Source organism: Haliotis rubra, unplaced genomic scaffold, assembly GCF_003918875.1.
Source record: "Haliotis rubra isolate DU_JTF1 unplaced genomic scaffold, ASM391887v1 Scf546, whole genome shotgun sequence".
Lineage (NCBI taxonomy): Eukaryota > Metazoa > Mollusca > Gastropoda > Lepetellida > Haliotidae > Haliotis > Haliotis rubra.
Window position 1 is genome coordinate 459,227 of NW_025767242.1, and position 14,405 is coordinate 473,631.

The 14,405-nt window shown below is 36.1% G+C and overlaps 1 protein-coding gene across 1 annotated transcript; it reads left to right on the forward strand.

The window, feature by feature from the left end:
* Positions 1-4,000: 4,000 nt before the first annotated feature.
* On the forward strand, positions 4,001-10,227 carry LOC124253598 (gamma-aminobutyric acid receptor subunit beta-like). The gene is made up of 9 exons (XM_046687406.1): positions 4,001-4,069; positions 4,541-4,707; positions 5,092-5,226; positions 5,585-5,785; positions 6,476-6,730; positions 8,268-8,420; positions 8,874-9,059; positions 9,940-9,987; positions 10,133-10,227. The coding sequence occupies exons 2-9, from the start codon at positions 4,555-4,557 to the stop codon at positions 10,217-10,219; spliced, it is 1,218 nt and encodes a 405-aa protein (XP_046543362.1). The 5' UTR covers positions 4,001-4,069; positions 4,541-4,554; the 3' UTR covers positions 10,220-10,227.
* Positions 10,228-14,405: the final 4,178 nt, after the last annotated feature.

Here is a 14,405-nt window from a genome sequence, read left to right on the forward strand (position 1 = left end):
CAATTAATCAATAATATGTCTCAATATTATTATGTCCATCCATTACGTCCAATCATTATTGTTCATTATTGTTCATGTTTCTGATGGGAGCGGGCGGTAATAAGTTACATAACTTGTGCCCAATCCATTTCAGCACTGAATAAAATATGTTCAAACAAACACGGTACAGTTTGTAACAAGAACTTGCAAGGTTGATGCCTCTGTAAGCCAGGGGGTCTCTGGGGTCGTCAGTCGATGATTTAGGTATGGGTGTTATGACGCTCTTCACCCACATTGGTGGAACTATGCCATAGAGAGAACACTGATTAAAAAGTCTATGAAAGAACATCAAAGTGTTGTCATCCTTCAGTACTTCTGTTGGGATCTCGTCTAGGCCAGGTGATTTACCTCCCTTTGCAGATAGCACTACTTGCCTCACCTCATCAATAGATATAGGTTGGTTCAGTTCACTATCCGGATCACCCTCAAGACAGGGAGATCGATCAGGGTTCACACTAACATTACAATTTAAAAGATTAGAATACGCTGATTTCCAGGTGTTTAAAACAGTCTCCTTATCTGTGCAGATAGACCCGTCTTCCAAACGCACCTCCATAGGAATCTGTTTCTTTCTCTCGTGCCCCACTCCAACCTTACCAATTGTTTTCCAAAATTCACCCGAATTATTTTCACATAGTTTATCTAGGTTTTAAATTATTTTAATCTGAGAGTCTCTCTTGGCTTTTTTAACCCGTCTGTCGAAGTATTTACGCTTCTTAATATACACGTGTTTAAAAAGTCTCCTCTGTACACCTTTGCATTTACACCACTGCTTCTCAGCTCTGCACATTTCATTCCATAACTCAGATAGTTCATTAGTCCACCATTCCTTTCGACTTCTTCGTCTCTTGTTACTACGGACTCCACCAACTAATACAGTCCTAGTGAGAAGAGTTTTATGCATCTCACTCCGGACACATTCTAAAAAATCAGTAAAAGCATTGTCGATATTATCCTGTGTTGCCTGGGAAGATTCAAGAGAAGCAATAATGTCAGCAATATATTCAGAGATATCAGACGAAGTCATGAAAGTATTTGGAAGATTGGACACGTCACATAAAATTTTCTTTTCCGCTTCTGGTTCCATCTGCCTCGTAGACAGAGATTCATCGTACATAATGTTAAGTTTCCAAGTCAAAAAGGAATGATCTAATTTAAGAACAGATTGTGGGTTCACTGTGCTGACACAGTCACTCCAATTTGCGATTTCAGTGGGTCGAATTGCCTTAAAATCACTAATACGACGTGCCGTTGAGATTGACATCCGGTGATCGAGGGAAAAGCAAAGCGCCTTTGAGCAGCTGAGCTGGATATCGGCGCTATACAAATGTTGGTATGTATGTATGAATGAGTTCAGTAGGTACCAGCATTACATACATACCAACATTTGTGGACATGACTAGCTGTAACACCCCGGATGTATGACACGAGTATCTGGTGTTGTGACCCTAGGACTATCAGGGCGTCGATAACATTACCTGTTCCATCCAGTGGCCTGCCACCGCCGCCACACAGTCACACTCTGAGTGACGTTGACTATTGCCAGTTGGGGGCATCTCAGTAGCGCTGCCTTGATTTTCAGCACGTGTTACACGTGTTTCTTGTCATTCACTATTGTTAATGGGGATTAAAACCGTGTCTACCGCGGGGAGGTGGGGTAGCCTAGTGGTTAAAGCGTTCGCGCGTCACGCGGAAGACCCAGGTTCGATTCCCCACCTTTCTGGTGCCCCCGCCTTGACTTTGTTGGAATATCGCTAAAGCGGCATAAAACTCAACTCACTCACTACAAACGTGTCCCGATTTGCACGTTCTGCTTCTGACAACTTACTGTGTTTGGACAATACGATTATGAACACATCTGACAACTTACTGTGTTTGGACAATACGATTATGAACACATCTAACATTTGTGAACAATTGGCCAGTGTTCACCTGTTTCAGCATTAATTGCCATGGTTCTAATATTGTTTTACAATGCCACCACAAGCATACATAATAATGTGGTCTTTAACAACTGAGCGGTGCTTATTATTAGTACAGTGTTTGAATAGGATACTTTCAGTCTATCGTCCAGTATTAGATGTGTGACCCCTCAATAGCTATGATAATCTGCGTTATATACCCTCCCAGATATTGCTACATGTTGGATATATCATATGGGATATTGCTACATGTGGGATATATCATATGGGATATTGCTACATGTGGGATATATCATATGGGATATTGCTACATGTGGGATATATCATATGAGCTGATTTCTCATTGGAAGATCTTACGTCCGACGATTTTAAAACAATCTCTTTCTGCATACAATGTGTTTTAACAAGACATAGCTAGCATGCAATCACACCTATTTTGTTGTATTTGAGCTATTGTCAACTCTCCATCTTAGACCTTTTGATAATATACAGTCACATTACTTCAAGGTAACAATGTTTTTGCTATAAGAAGCCTGTACTATACAAAGTCACAACGTTAAACATACATTTGTCATCAGGTCTCCGTCATCAGAGATAACGTCTTCATATATTGTTCCTCAATTTTACTTCTGTCGAAGTTACCATGAAATCATTTCAAAACGGGTGTTGTCTTAATGGGTTTTTTTTTTCGGGCAAGGGCGCATTTAACATATATATGAAAAAAATTCAGTCCTGAAACGTAAAGGCAGCATTTTCTTGAGAAATGTTGCAAATTGTATTTGGTTTGGAGCAGGTTATGATAGTGATCGTTTATAAGGTCTCGAGTTATTTTAGAAAGAAACAATGAGATCCAGTCTAGTCTATTCTGCTCCAATATGAGCAGTAAACGTTACCGCCACCCAAGGGAGACAATTCCTGTCAGGACTGCCTCGGAGGCGAAGTTAATCTCTCTGGGGAGTGGACGGACACGACAGACGACACTTTATTCTCTTCAGTAAATGAGAAGATGATCCATATGTTTATAATAACCAATGGTTCTCAGAGTCCGTGCCACACAGCAGTAATCGCTGAAGGCTTTCCACTGATGGAGGGGCGATGGGGTAGCCTAGTGGTTAAAGTGTTGGCTCGTAACGCCTAAGACCCGGGTTCGATTCTCCACATGGGTACAATGTGTGAAGCTCATTTTCTGGTGTCCCCCGCCATGATATTGCTGAAATAAAAGCGGCGTAATCTATACTCGCTCTATCTCTTCGGTTGATGGATCATACAAAATATATGTGGAGAAGAGAGAACATACCCTCCTGTAACTTATAGTATACATATCATCAGAACATACATGAGACCAGTATCAACAGTGTAAACTTAACCAAATCGATCAAGTTATATGCATAGTGATCTTAATATTACTGTGGTTTGAATATAAGACATTGGAAAAAGATGCCAGCTATTTAAGCTTGTACAGGGCGACTGAATCTAATCGACTCCATACTGAACCTGGTGACAGTCAAAACATTGCATTTGATACAATTACACTCCAGATATATTTACATTGAAGTACATTGAGACTGAGTGTCATTGAACCTCTGCTGTCTGATTCTCATATAATATCGATAATTGATATGGTCTGGTCATCACTCGAATATTTACAATGTATGCGTTTTCATATGTTGATACAATGTGTATGACGTGATTTCACTAAATGTGGTCGAAAGCACCATCAACCAAAATCAGCAATTTTGGTAAAAACATTACTTCTTTATATTACTAAACGGGACTTGACAATAATCGATCATGAGGTCAACGCAAAATTGAAACAAACAAACGGTATTCATCCTTTAAATAGCGTATTTAGGCTGGGCCAAATAAAAGTGATTACCTTCATCTGAGAAAAGTATATTTGCTATATTTAGCAGCTAATCGCAATGTAATAATATGTCAATCTGGGTGGTGGGTGGTGGGTGGGCTGGCACTCCTTTCACTAGTGGATGTTTTCGTATAGTTTGTGTATTACCTCCCTTTGAAGAAATTCGTCTGCTAGCCATTGTGACGCTGAATGAACATGGTTTGAATTTTCCAGTTGCTTTACCCGTCGAAGGTTTAACTTACCAGTTAGTGTGTTTTGGTAATCGGTATTGTTATAGATAAGAAATATGTGACAATATTTGATTAGCTCATTACAGCATACCCCCGCTGTACAGGGATTGGGATAGAGAACTTTGACATATTGGCCATTTTCAGGATTATTAGCCATTTTCTAGTTTAGAATGGGCCACTACCCTTGTATCAATAGTAAACTTCAAAATTTTAATGGTCCATTTTGTATTCTAATGTGCAAAATGGCCCATGGCCCGTCCTTTCCCAATCCCTGGCTGTACATAACCGAACATGTCGCGAACGTTTCCTAATAGGCTGATACTTTTTCTAAAACTTATTAAGTAAGTAGCTCTAGATTGTTTCGCTGAGAACAAGAACTACCGTTTCACGTGTATATTTTAAAGGTGAACATACATATTCGAAAACGTCAGTTAGTAATTCAGTAAGGAATTAGACAGTTGATAATTGTGTCGTTTCACTTCCAGAGATCTGACAAACGATGGACCCCAATAAACCTTTGGCAGACACATTCCGTCGCATGAGCGTGACGCTTGATCAGAATAGTCAAGTTCTTTTGTCCAGTTTACAGACAATGAAAGATATAACAGGAGATCCAACCTCAGGTTTTCACGATATCGTTAAAGCAGAAAAGGTATTTCAATATCAGAGAAATGTTGTTTGACTTTTTTTCATTGAAAGACGTATTCAGATAATTTCACTAATACTGTAGACATATACAAGAAAATGATTTGTTATGATGCAAACTTTCTTATATATACAATCAAATGATAAAAGGTCACATAATATAAATAATGTTCACCTTACTTGACCATTGCTGTTCATACAGAGGATTAAGATCTGATGAACAAGCATAAGACATAATCATTCTTAAAACTGGAAATCGTTGGTATTTCTAATATGTGCCTACTGTAATGATAGATAAACATGCTAAAATCTGTAAACATATATTTATGTTGTGATAACTCCAGTATCCTACTCCTACTTATGGTTTAAAAAATTGTTATGCCTACTTCAGGTAACAGTTGAGCTGAAATGTGCATTCCTGAAGATAGTTGACATTGACACAATTACCCAACAATTTCAAGCTGAGATATTTGTCCAGGCAAAATGGGAAGAACCAGCTTTTTCAAAACCTCAAGGCAAAGCAAATGTATGTATTACATTATAGCTGTAACATATATATGTCAAACATACCTGAAGTATGAGTTTCTTGCTATCAGATAAAGGAAAAGACCTGTAGAAAATGATGATTGCAATCAATGTATACAACAGGCATATTTTGAAAACAAGGAATTTTTGTTTATAATGTTACTGTGTCTGTGTTTGTTGTTTAATGCCTCAATCAGCAATATTCCAGCAATATGGTGGCGGTCTGTAAATAATCAAGTTTGAAATAGACTGTCCAGTGATCAACATCATGGGCATTGATCTACGCAATTAGTATAATGATGACATGTGTCAAAAGACAACTACATGATTTATACTTTGAAACTCATTGTTATTTTCAGAAACTTCCCAAGTTTGACCCAAAGATTCACTGGGATCCTAAGTTATTAATTCTAAACTGTGAAGATATGTGTCTTGATCGCAAGACGTTCTCAGTTAGGCATGATCAAAACTACAAACATCCAGTTGTTCTACAGCTGTGGAGATTTAAAGGAACATTTCGAGAGAATATGGAATTGGAACACTTTCCTTTTGATGTGCAGGTAGTGTATAGACAGGAATCAGCTATGCCATATAGAATTGTCTTATTGCAGATTGTATGTAAAATTTAAGTTAATAGGTTGTTATTTGGCATGAAAACTTTCTCATTAAATTCTGCTTCTTTTCCTACTTTGTTTTAGAACTGTACAACTGAAATTTTTAAGAACATTGTTCCATAATCACCTAAAATGATATTTGGTCAGGTGTATTATAAAGGAAATGTAAAGTCTACATCTCTTTCAACTGCTACCAATAGTCTTCAGATTTTTCGGGAAGAATAAAGGACTGTCCTTAAAAGGTTCATTCTTTTCCCCATTTGTGATATTTAGAGTGGGATGATCTGTCCACAAAGAAAATATACAAATAGAATTACTAAGTGGCTATATATGAAATATCACATGACTTAAGGGAATATTAGTACAAAGCATCTTTGATAAATTAAAGTTTAATTTTCCTTTGCTTATACTCCTTACATCAGATTTGTTTGGTGCAAATGCTTACTATTTAAAGACTGAAACATAATCATAGGAAAGGTTAAATGCTATTTTATAATATGTCATTTATTAAAGTTGTTACAATCTACATGTACTTTATATCAGCATGCAAAGAATTGTTTTATTTTTATATATATATATAAAAACAAAAATACTTTTGGAATTTTGGAAGAGTGAGTTTTCATAAAATCTTTATAGGATTTGACAATTCAAGTTGGCACAGAGCGACCAATCAACAAAATTGAACTGATTGAGGACCAACACATGCTCAGTACCGTCAACACATATACATTTCTTGATGCTCAGGAGTGGAATATCTACAACCATGTAGAATCATTCCGTGACAAGACCACCATGGAATATGCAAGTTTGTCTTCCCATCCCATCCTTCATGTTCAGTGTAGGGTCAAGCGTAAGGTTGGCTTCTACATTTGGAACATAATTGTCATCATGGTAAGTTCAATGACAAGATTTGTAATTATTCTTTGTGTTGTTATAAGTATACCAGTGCTGAGTGAGTGAGTGAGTGAGTGAATAAGTGAGTGAGTTATACACTGCTTTAAACAGTATTTTCAAGCTACATGTATCTCATTGTGTGTGAGATAAATATGGAAGGAAATCTAATCTAGTAGTGATGCAAGTCTTAGGCATTGTCCACTTTGAAGTAACCCAACTAGAACAAGCATGTTGCTGAAATACTTTGAATATAACTAGGGCAACCTGGATTCAAACCCAAGTTTATGGAGTGGCCAAGGGACAAAACTCTGCACACTAAATTGTGACAACTAGGCTACCCATGCTGCCTTTAAAGTAAATCTATGTGCCATGGCTTATCTGATGTAGAGTTGAAAAGACAATTCAAGGGTACAGAAATTTCTTGCATGCCTTGGGTTTAAAAATGAATTTTTAAATTTTAGTAGTCTGCAAAAAGTATCCTTTGGCATCTATCCAATGGCAAAAGTGGTATTCCACATGGATCTGTCACCAACCCTTTCCTTATCTTAACATATGTTCAAACCCTGTTCATACAGTGAATTTATGGATAAAACAATTCATTAATAAATATTTTATGTATTAATGTTATTTTGATTTCATTTGAGATGTAGTAAGTTAATAAAGCATATGCAAAAGGACTATAGAATTTTAAATATTTTAGAATGAATTAAGAAATGGACAAGATGGAAATCGAAAGCATAACTTAATCAGGGAAATCATGAAACACATCTGATGAGCTTAAAGGTGCTGCTTCATCTGTTTGCTCAAACATCAATGCCACCATGTGTTTTCTCAAGCATGCACTTATTCAGATATCAGTGACATCATACTTGATATATCTTAAAGAATAACTGATATGGCATTTTTCTGACATAAGACTGCATGACATAATAGGACAAAGCCACTGAATGTTTGAATAGCACAGGTGGACACAACATCTTCAGTATTTATGCAGTCAAGAAGACTACCTGGTTAAAATATAAAATATATGGGAAGAAGGTGTTCATGTGATATAGTTTTAAAGTTGTACTGCATGAGATTTATTTCACAGACCTACATGATTAATTTGTAATGCAACATAAGTTTTAGATAAAGGAAGCTATGTGTATGGGTTGCAAATGTTAGTTGTGTGTTTTCTCAAGCCAGAAGTTATATTTTATTTGGATATAACTACATACAACTAACTGCATTGTTCAGACAACATTAGCATTTGAAGTTGAATGAATCAATCACATGAGCCAACTGTCCATACACAACACTGGGGGCGGTGGGATAGCCTAGTGGTTAAGGAGTTCGCTCGTCACGCCGAAGAAACGGGTTCGATTCCCCACATGGGTACAATGTGTTAAGCTCATTTCTGGTGTCCCCGGCCGTGATATTGCTGGAATATTGCTAAGAGCGGCGTAAAACCAAACTCACTCACTCACTCACTCACACAACACTGACATATTCTATAACTATACTGGATGCAATTCACTATATCACCTCCTTCCAGATTCTGATAGTCTCGCTGACTTTCACCGTGGTTTCCATCGAACCCAACAATGGTGATCGTATAAGCATCTGCATCACACTGTTCTTGACAGCTGTGGCCTTCAAGCTAGTGGTCAAACAAAGCTTACCAACAATATCCTATTTGACCTACTTGGTAAGTAACCAGTAAAGTTTGAAACTTATGGGTCTAGATTTGCAATTTTATTATGTAAGTTTAGAGACACCCTAAACCTAAGACCCCTTCAATTTTATGTCTAATTTCAAACTCTGCCAAGTACAATGGAAATCTGTATATCTTAACGCTTTGGTTTCTACATATTATTTAGTGATGTAGATTGGTTAAGTGGAGATGGACCACTATGAAGGTCATCAATACAGAGTGCCATGAAATCTGAAGTACTGTTAACAGGAATCAATACCAGTATGTGCTTAATGATACCTTATATATGTAATATGATGAAAATCCATCCCCAAATAACTTACTTGAGGCATGCAACAAACTTTATAGTTGGCATTGTGTATTCATTACTTGAAGCATTTGGAATTCTGATCTAGTCATCCTATGGTAAATAACTTTGTAGATATGTGAAACTTTTGGCTTTTCCAGGACATATATATCCTGTCACTATTGATATTCCTGTCTGTGCAAGCTGCTGAGAATGCCTTCATGTGTGCCCTTGGAAGGGTTTTGCCTATCAAAGTACTGCGTACCTGGGATCGATGGAGCGAATCCGCTCTTGCCGTACTTCTTCTCCTTTTCCATATCCTTTTTGGGATTTACATTCAACACACTGTGAGTTGCTTCAATATTTTAAGGACATGTATCTCAAAGAATTGATCTTTTGTTATGTTGTTTCTGCTTAAATTCAGTAGAAGTTCATTACATTGTGTTTTAACAGTAATTAGTTTTCAGGAATGAATTACCATCTAATGTAAGCAGTGATATAATACCAGTTACTATATTTTGATGTTAAGTGGAGTCAGGTGTGAATTGGAATCTTCAAGAACAGCTCTGGACTAATTATCATGAGGGGAAGATTGGCATTATTTATTCAAGGAATATGTGTGTTATTCCACTATCAGACAATATAAAAACTTTTCAAGGTATGATGTAATAATAATCTGCATATCTATAATGCACCAAAATACTACAATGCAGCTAGGTGACAAAGTCTTACTTAAGTTATAACAAAATATATTCAAGCATTTTCTCAATCTGTACATGAGTTCAGTAAAATGTATTTCAGGTTTGTACACCCAGTACATGTTAGAAATTTAACAAAAGATGTAAATGAGTATATGTTCTTCCATCCACTAAAAAAGCCATAATATATTATGATGTATTCATATCTATGAAAGTAATGGAATTACTTTATGAAAGTAAAATACTATCAATTATATTTTAATGTAGCACGGTTAACACAGTGAGTGATTTTCCCAGAGTGCCACTATGGTAAAGTGTCAGTTTGACATGGTAGTAATATGTGCACCTTGTTCAAAAGAGTGTACAGGAACCAATAATTTTTTTAGTGTACATTTGGATGGAATCATTCAGTATATTTCTGGTATCTCTGAAAATCAGTGCAAATGATGGTACTGATTTGGTGTAATGTTTTGTGATATCTGCTTTGTGTGATATGTAGTTGCTGAATGTAACAACTTCTCACTTGCAGGCTCTGAAAAGACGAAGAATCATGAAAGACAAAGACAAACTGTATGAGGTACATATTTCATATTTCTTACACAATTAAGAAATACTTCTTCCTTTTACAAACATTTCAAATCACATTTTGCATTGGCGTAAAATATAATTGTTACAAAATGTCAAACTGATTTGTTAAGTAACATCTGTTGACTCTGTTACAGAAAAAGAAACAATACACTGAGCAATATGGCAGAATGATGACAAATGCTGGATTCTCACCTGGGAGGAGAGAGAGAAGACAACCATGAAACCAGTGGGCACTTATATATTCTTACTGTGGCAACTAAATCTGTAGCACTACAATCCAAGTGACAGTGATCAATTGTACCTAGACTGCAGTTTGGCATATTTGGTATGAAAACATAACATGTGACAAGAACACATGTTTAAGAGGATACTTAGAATATACACAACTTGGAGAAGTTGTGGAAATGCTATTATAATACAGACTTGATTATATTCTACTCAAAGTTTGCTTGGGGTCACCTCTTTAGAAGGTAACTTGTCTAATGGTGTACATCTGTTACAATACATGTTGCATCCAAAGACAGTATTGCATATAGACATATTCAGGGATGGCAACAGGAAAATCTATTTTCATCTGAAAACTTAACATTGTGTCATCGAATGGGGGGTTCAGCTGATTTAGACGATTCACAGAATTGATCAATATGAAATAAAATTGGCCGAAATCCGCGGATCAGAGAAAACTTGCCATCCCTGCATGTTTTATGAACAGAAGTTTGCTGTCATGTTCCACCCAATGCCAACAAACAAAACATGACACAAAATCTGTTGGATCATTTGTAATAGTTCACCAAAACACATATTCATTATTTAAAACAACAACTCTCAAGTAAGAGCACAGCCGAGTTCATGTCGAGTTGCCATGGGGTTGCATGCGGGGTCAGCCTGTTCGACATGTATTCCATAGGGTTCAGGTCTGGTAAAGCACAGTACAATGGGCTTGTGCTGTAAGTAGTTATCAACAATCCTGTCACGATGAGGTTGTTTATTATGGTTTTTGAGGATGAAGTCCAATTTCACCAGCATCAGTTTCACAAACATGTCAAGAATGTCATTCCTGTTAAGCACACCAAAGATATGCAAAATTTTACAGTTTCAAGGATACGTATGCATCTGCCTGATTCTTCAGTTGTCACATGAGGTGTATAAGTGCATTCAGTTGTTGCAATTCTCAGTAAGAAATGTTGTGCATCAGTTCTGTCATGATACATCCAAAAGCAGGATTTCAGGTAGTTTGTTGCCATGACTGCATGTCCCTGTATGTTCATCATGAAACTGTGGTCCTACACAGGTTACCCAATATTCTGGGATATTTCAATCAGCCAAATCCAAACATGCCCGTGATTTGGATAATTATTTTTAAGTCATCAAAATGTGATCCTTAGCAAACTTTGAGCCATATCATTGTTTACATCATGTGACGATAAATGTGTTAACTTGCATCAAATGAATGAAAAGATCTGAATTTCTAAATCAATTGCCAAAACTATATGTATGTGATCCCAACATTCCAAACCTGTAGGTAGTAGGTAGTTATCATTCCAGTTGCAGGATAATTAAAATACAAAGATGTCTTTTTCATAAAATATCTGTGCCAAACAATCAGCACACCTAACTAACAAATGCAGCCCAGATGTATATATAAAAATGCATGTTCAAGTTTTGTTTGTGGTGCCAAGTAGTGGATACACAAATCACTAATATGGCCAACTATGTTTTTTCATTCCATGAACATTTATTGTTTGCAATGTTGTTATTGTTGCATTGTTCATTTGGATACATGATGCATGAATTTATGTCATAGAGTTCTTCAGTGTTAAAGCATTATAAAAATATCATGATCTACTTATTGTAAATAAACATACAATATACCTGATGGTGATAATTTCTGACTAAACTGTACCAGAATTAGAGAGAGGTTTTCATCATTGAGGAGACCAAGAGGAAATTTACCCAGGAACTTACACTTGATGCTGGTTATTTGTAAAATGTTGTGAATTTGTTTTAATCTATGTAAAATGTATTTATGACGATAAACTCAATCAAATACATAACTTTGTCATAATATATTATTTTACTTTTCATAAAGAAATTTACCACTGGGATACAACTGCCAGTAAAATATTGAAAACTCTTAAACATACATATGAATTACAAGTATACACTTTTCTCTGATTTACTTCCTAATACTGGCCACTGGGAAGGCATAGCTAAATACCTCAGACCTGTTAATTCTCCTTAAAAATTAGCATGTTGTATTTGGCTTATCGGTGTCCATAACAAGGAGTGAGCCCAGGGTTCCCTTTGGTCTTAGACTTTTCTTAGGTTAGTTATTTTATCATGAGTGACTGAGTTTGGGTTAGTTCTGCATTGAACAGTATTTCAGTAACATCAGTGTTACCTTTAATGTCAGAGGAATGGCAGTAGTGATGTAACTGTTGTTTGTTTCTTTGTTGGGGCGGTGGGGTAGCCTAGTGGTTAAAGCGTTGGCTCGTCACGCCGAAGACCCGGGTTCGATTCCCCACATGGGCACAATGTGTTAAGCCCATTTCTGGTGTCCCCCGCCGTGATATTGCTGGAATATTGCTAAAAGCGGCGTCAAACTAAACTCAGTCAGTCAGTCAGTCAGTCAGTCAGTCAGTCAGTGTTTCTTTGTTTCTGGTATAACACCACACTCATAATATTCAAGCAGTAAGATCTGTAGACAATTGAGTCTGGATCAGACAGTCCAGTGAGTGACCAGACTCCAGGAGTTACAATGCATCAACCAGGTCAGTAAGCCTAAGTCGTCTGTTGTAACAACATAGGCTGCTAAAGATCAGTTATCATCCAGGGCCCTGTTTCACAAAGCGATCATAGCGCTAAAGTGATCGTAACTCCTATAGTTTAACATAGACTTACGAGTGTTGTAGCGCTGCGATCGCAAAGTGAAACGGGCCCCTGATCATCATGGATCTTAACTGTTGACTATTTTTGGGGTAACTGAACCCTGGACTATAGCTTCCTTTCTCTAAGAGGAGATTGTTTTGAGTGTTCATAGGAATATATTAATACAACCAAGATATCAGTATGAAAATATATTTATTCAAATTACAAAGAAAATTATGCTTCATTCAAAATTATGTCCCCAGTTTAAAACGGATTCAGTTTCACAAAACTAATGAACACAAACTGTTATGTACTAGAAATTGATGCATTGAAAAAATTGTACAACTTTTGTAAGCCCTATTACTAGAGCCATTTGATAGCCTTTCTTATCATGAAACAAGATTCACAACATTCTTTGAAAAAACATTAGGCTACTATGCATTTTTCAGAATGAAACATATGTGAAACTATTGCACAGTGTCCAGCTTATGATATGCTGTTGAACATTTACAACAATAAATAACAAATATATGCATCTGACATATGAATGTATATATGTCTCATGTCATTGCTATCCACACACACACATACATTGTAATATAGTGCAAATTCATAGCTTAAAGTTATTAATATATTATAAAATCCAATGTTACACAATAAATTGTTTGGGTAAAATAATCACATTCATTAAACATAATCATGTAATACCAGCATACACATATTACAGCCTGGTATGTATGACTAGTATAGACACCAATATTATGAGTAATTTATTCTTCTTCTGACTAATGCATCCAAATACTTGATCATATACAGTATATAATATTGAATATTCTACTTGTAGTTTATATGAGAATGAGGGATGTTTTGAAGAATTATGTTTCAAGACTTGCACCATCAGGAAATGTACACATAGAGTGAGAGAAAAATAATTGATACGTGAGATTACCATATTATGGACAGGCACATACATCTGTGCCTCTAAGTATTTAATAGGCTGTGAATACACATGTTGCTTTGTGTTTTTCATGCTAAAACATTTTTTTTGCATTGTCCGTATTTTGGTATATGTTGGAGCATTAGTTATCTTTACATAATTTCAAGTTGATGATGCCATGTCATTGGTGGGTGTTTGTGGTCAGATATCTCTGTACATTGTATTTAGAGATGTGTAGCTTAACATGCCATGTGGAAATACTTAAAGTTCCAGATGGTATTTCAAGTCAGGTTCATGACAAGTGAGCAATCAATTAACAAAAGATAAAGAAATAAAAACAAGCTAAAATTGAATTTAACAATGATAAGTAACATTTACATCCAATCACGACAAAAATATCTAAAGTTATAACATGAGAAAATACAAATATGATGCAACACTTTACAAACGAGGTTTCAATTCAAGGGATGCTTACAGAAAGAAAACTGAAACTTTTAACAATGACAACATTGTCAACAACAATTTCAAAAAATAGAATCAGCTGAAGTTACTAATAGTCTGTAGATATATTGTTGAATGTTCCCACTTGGATTTTGAATAAA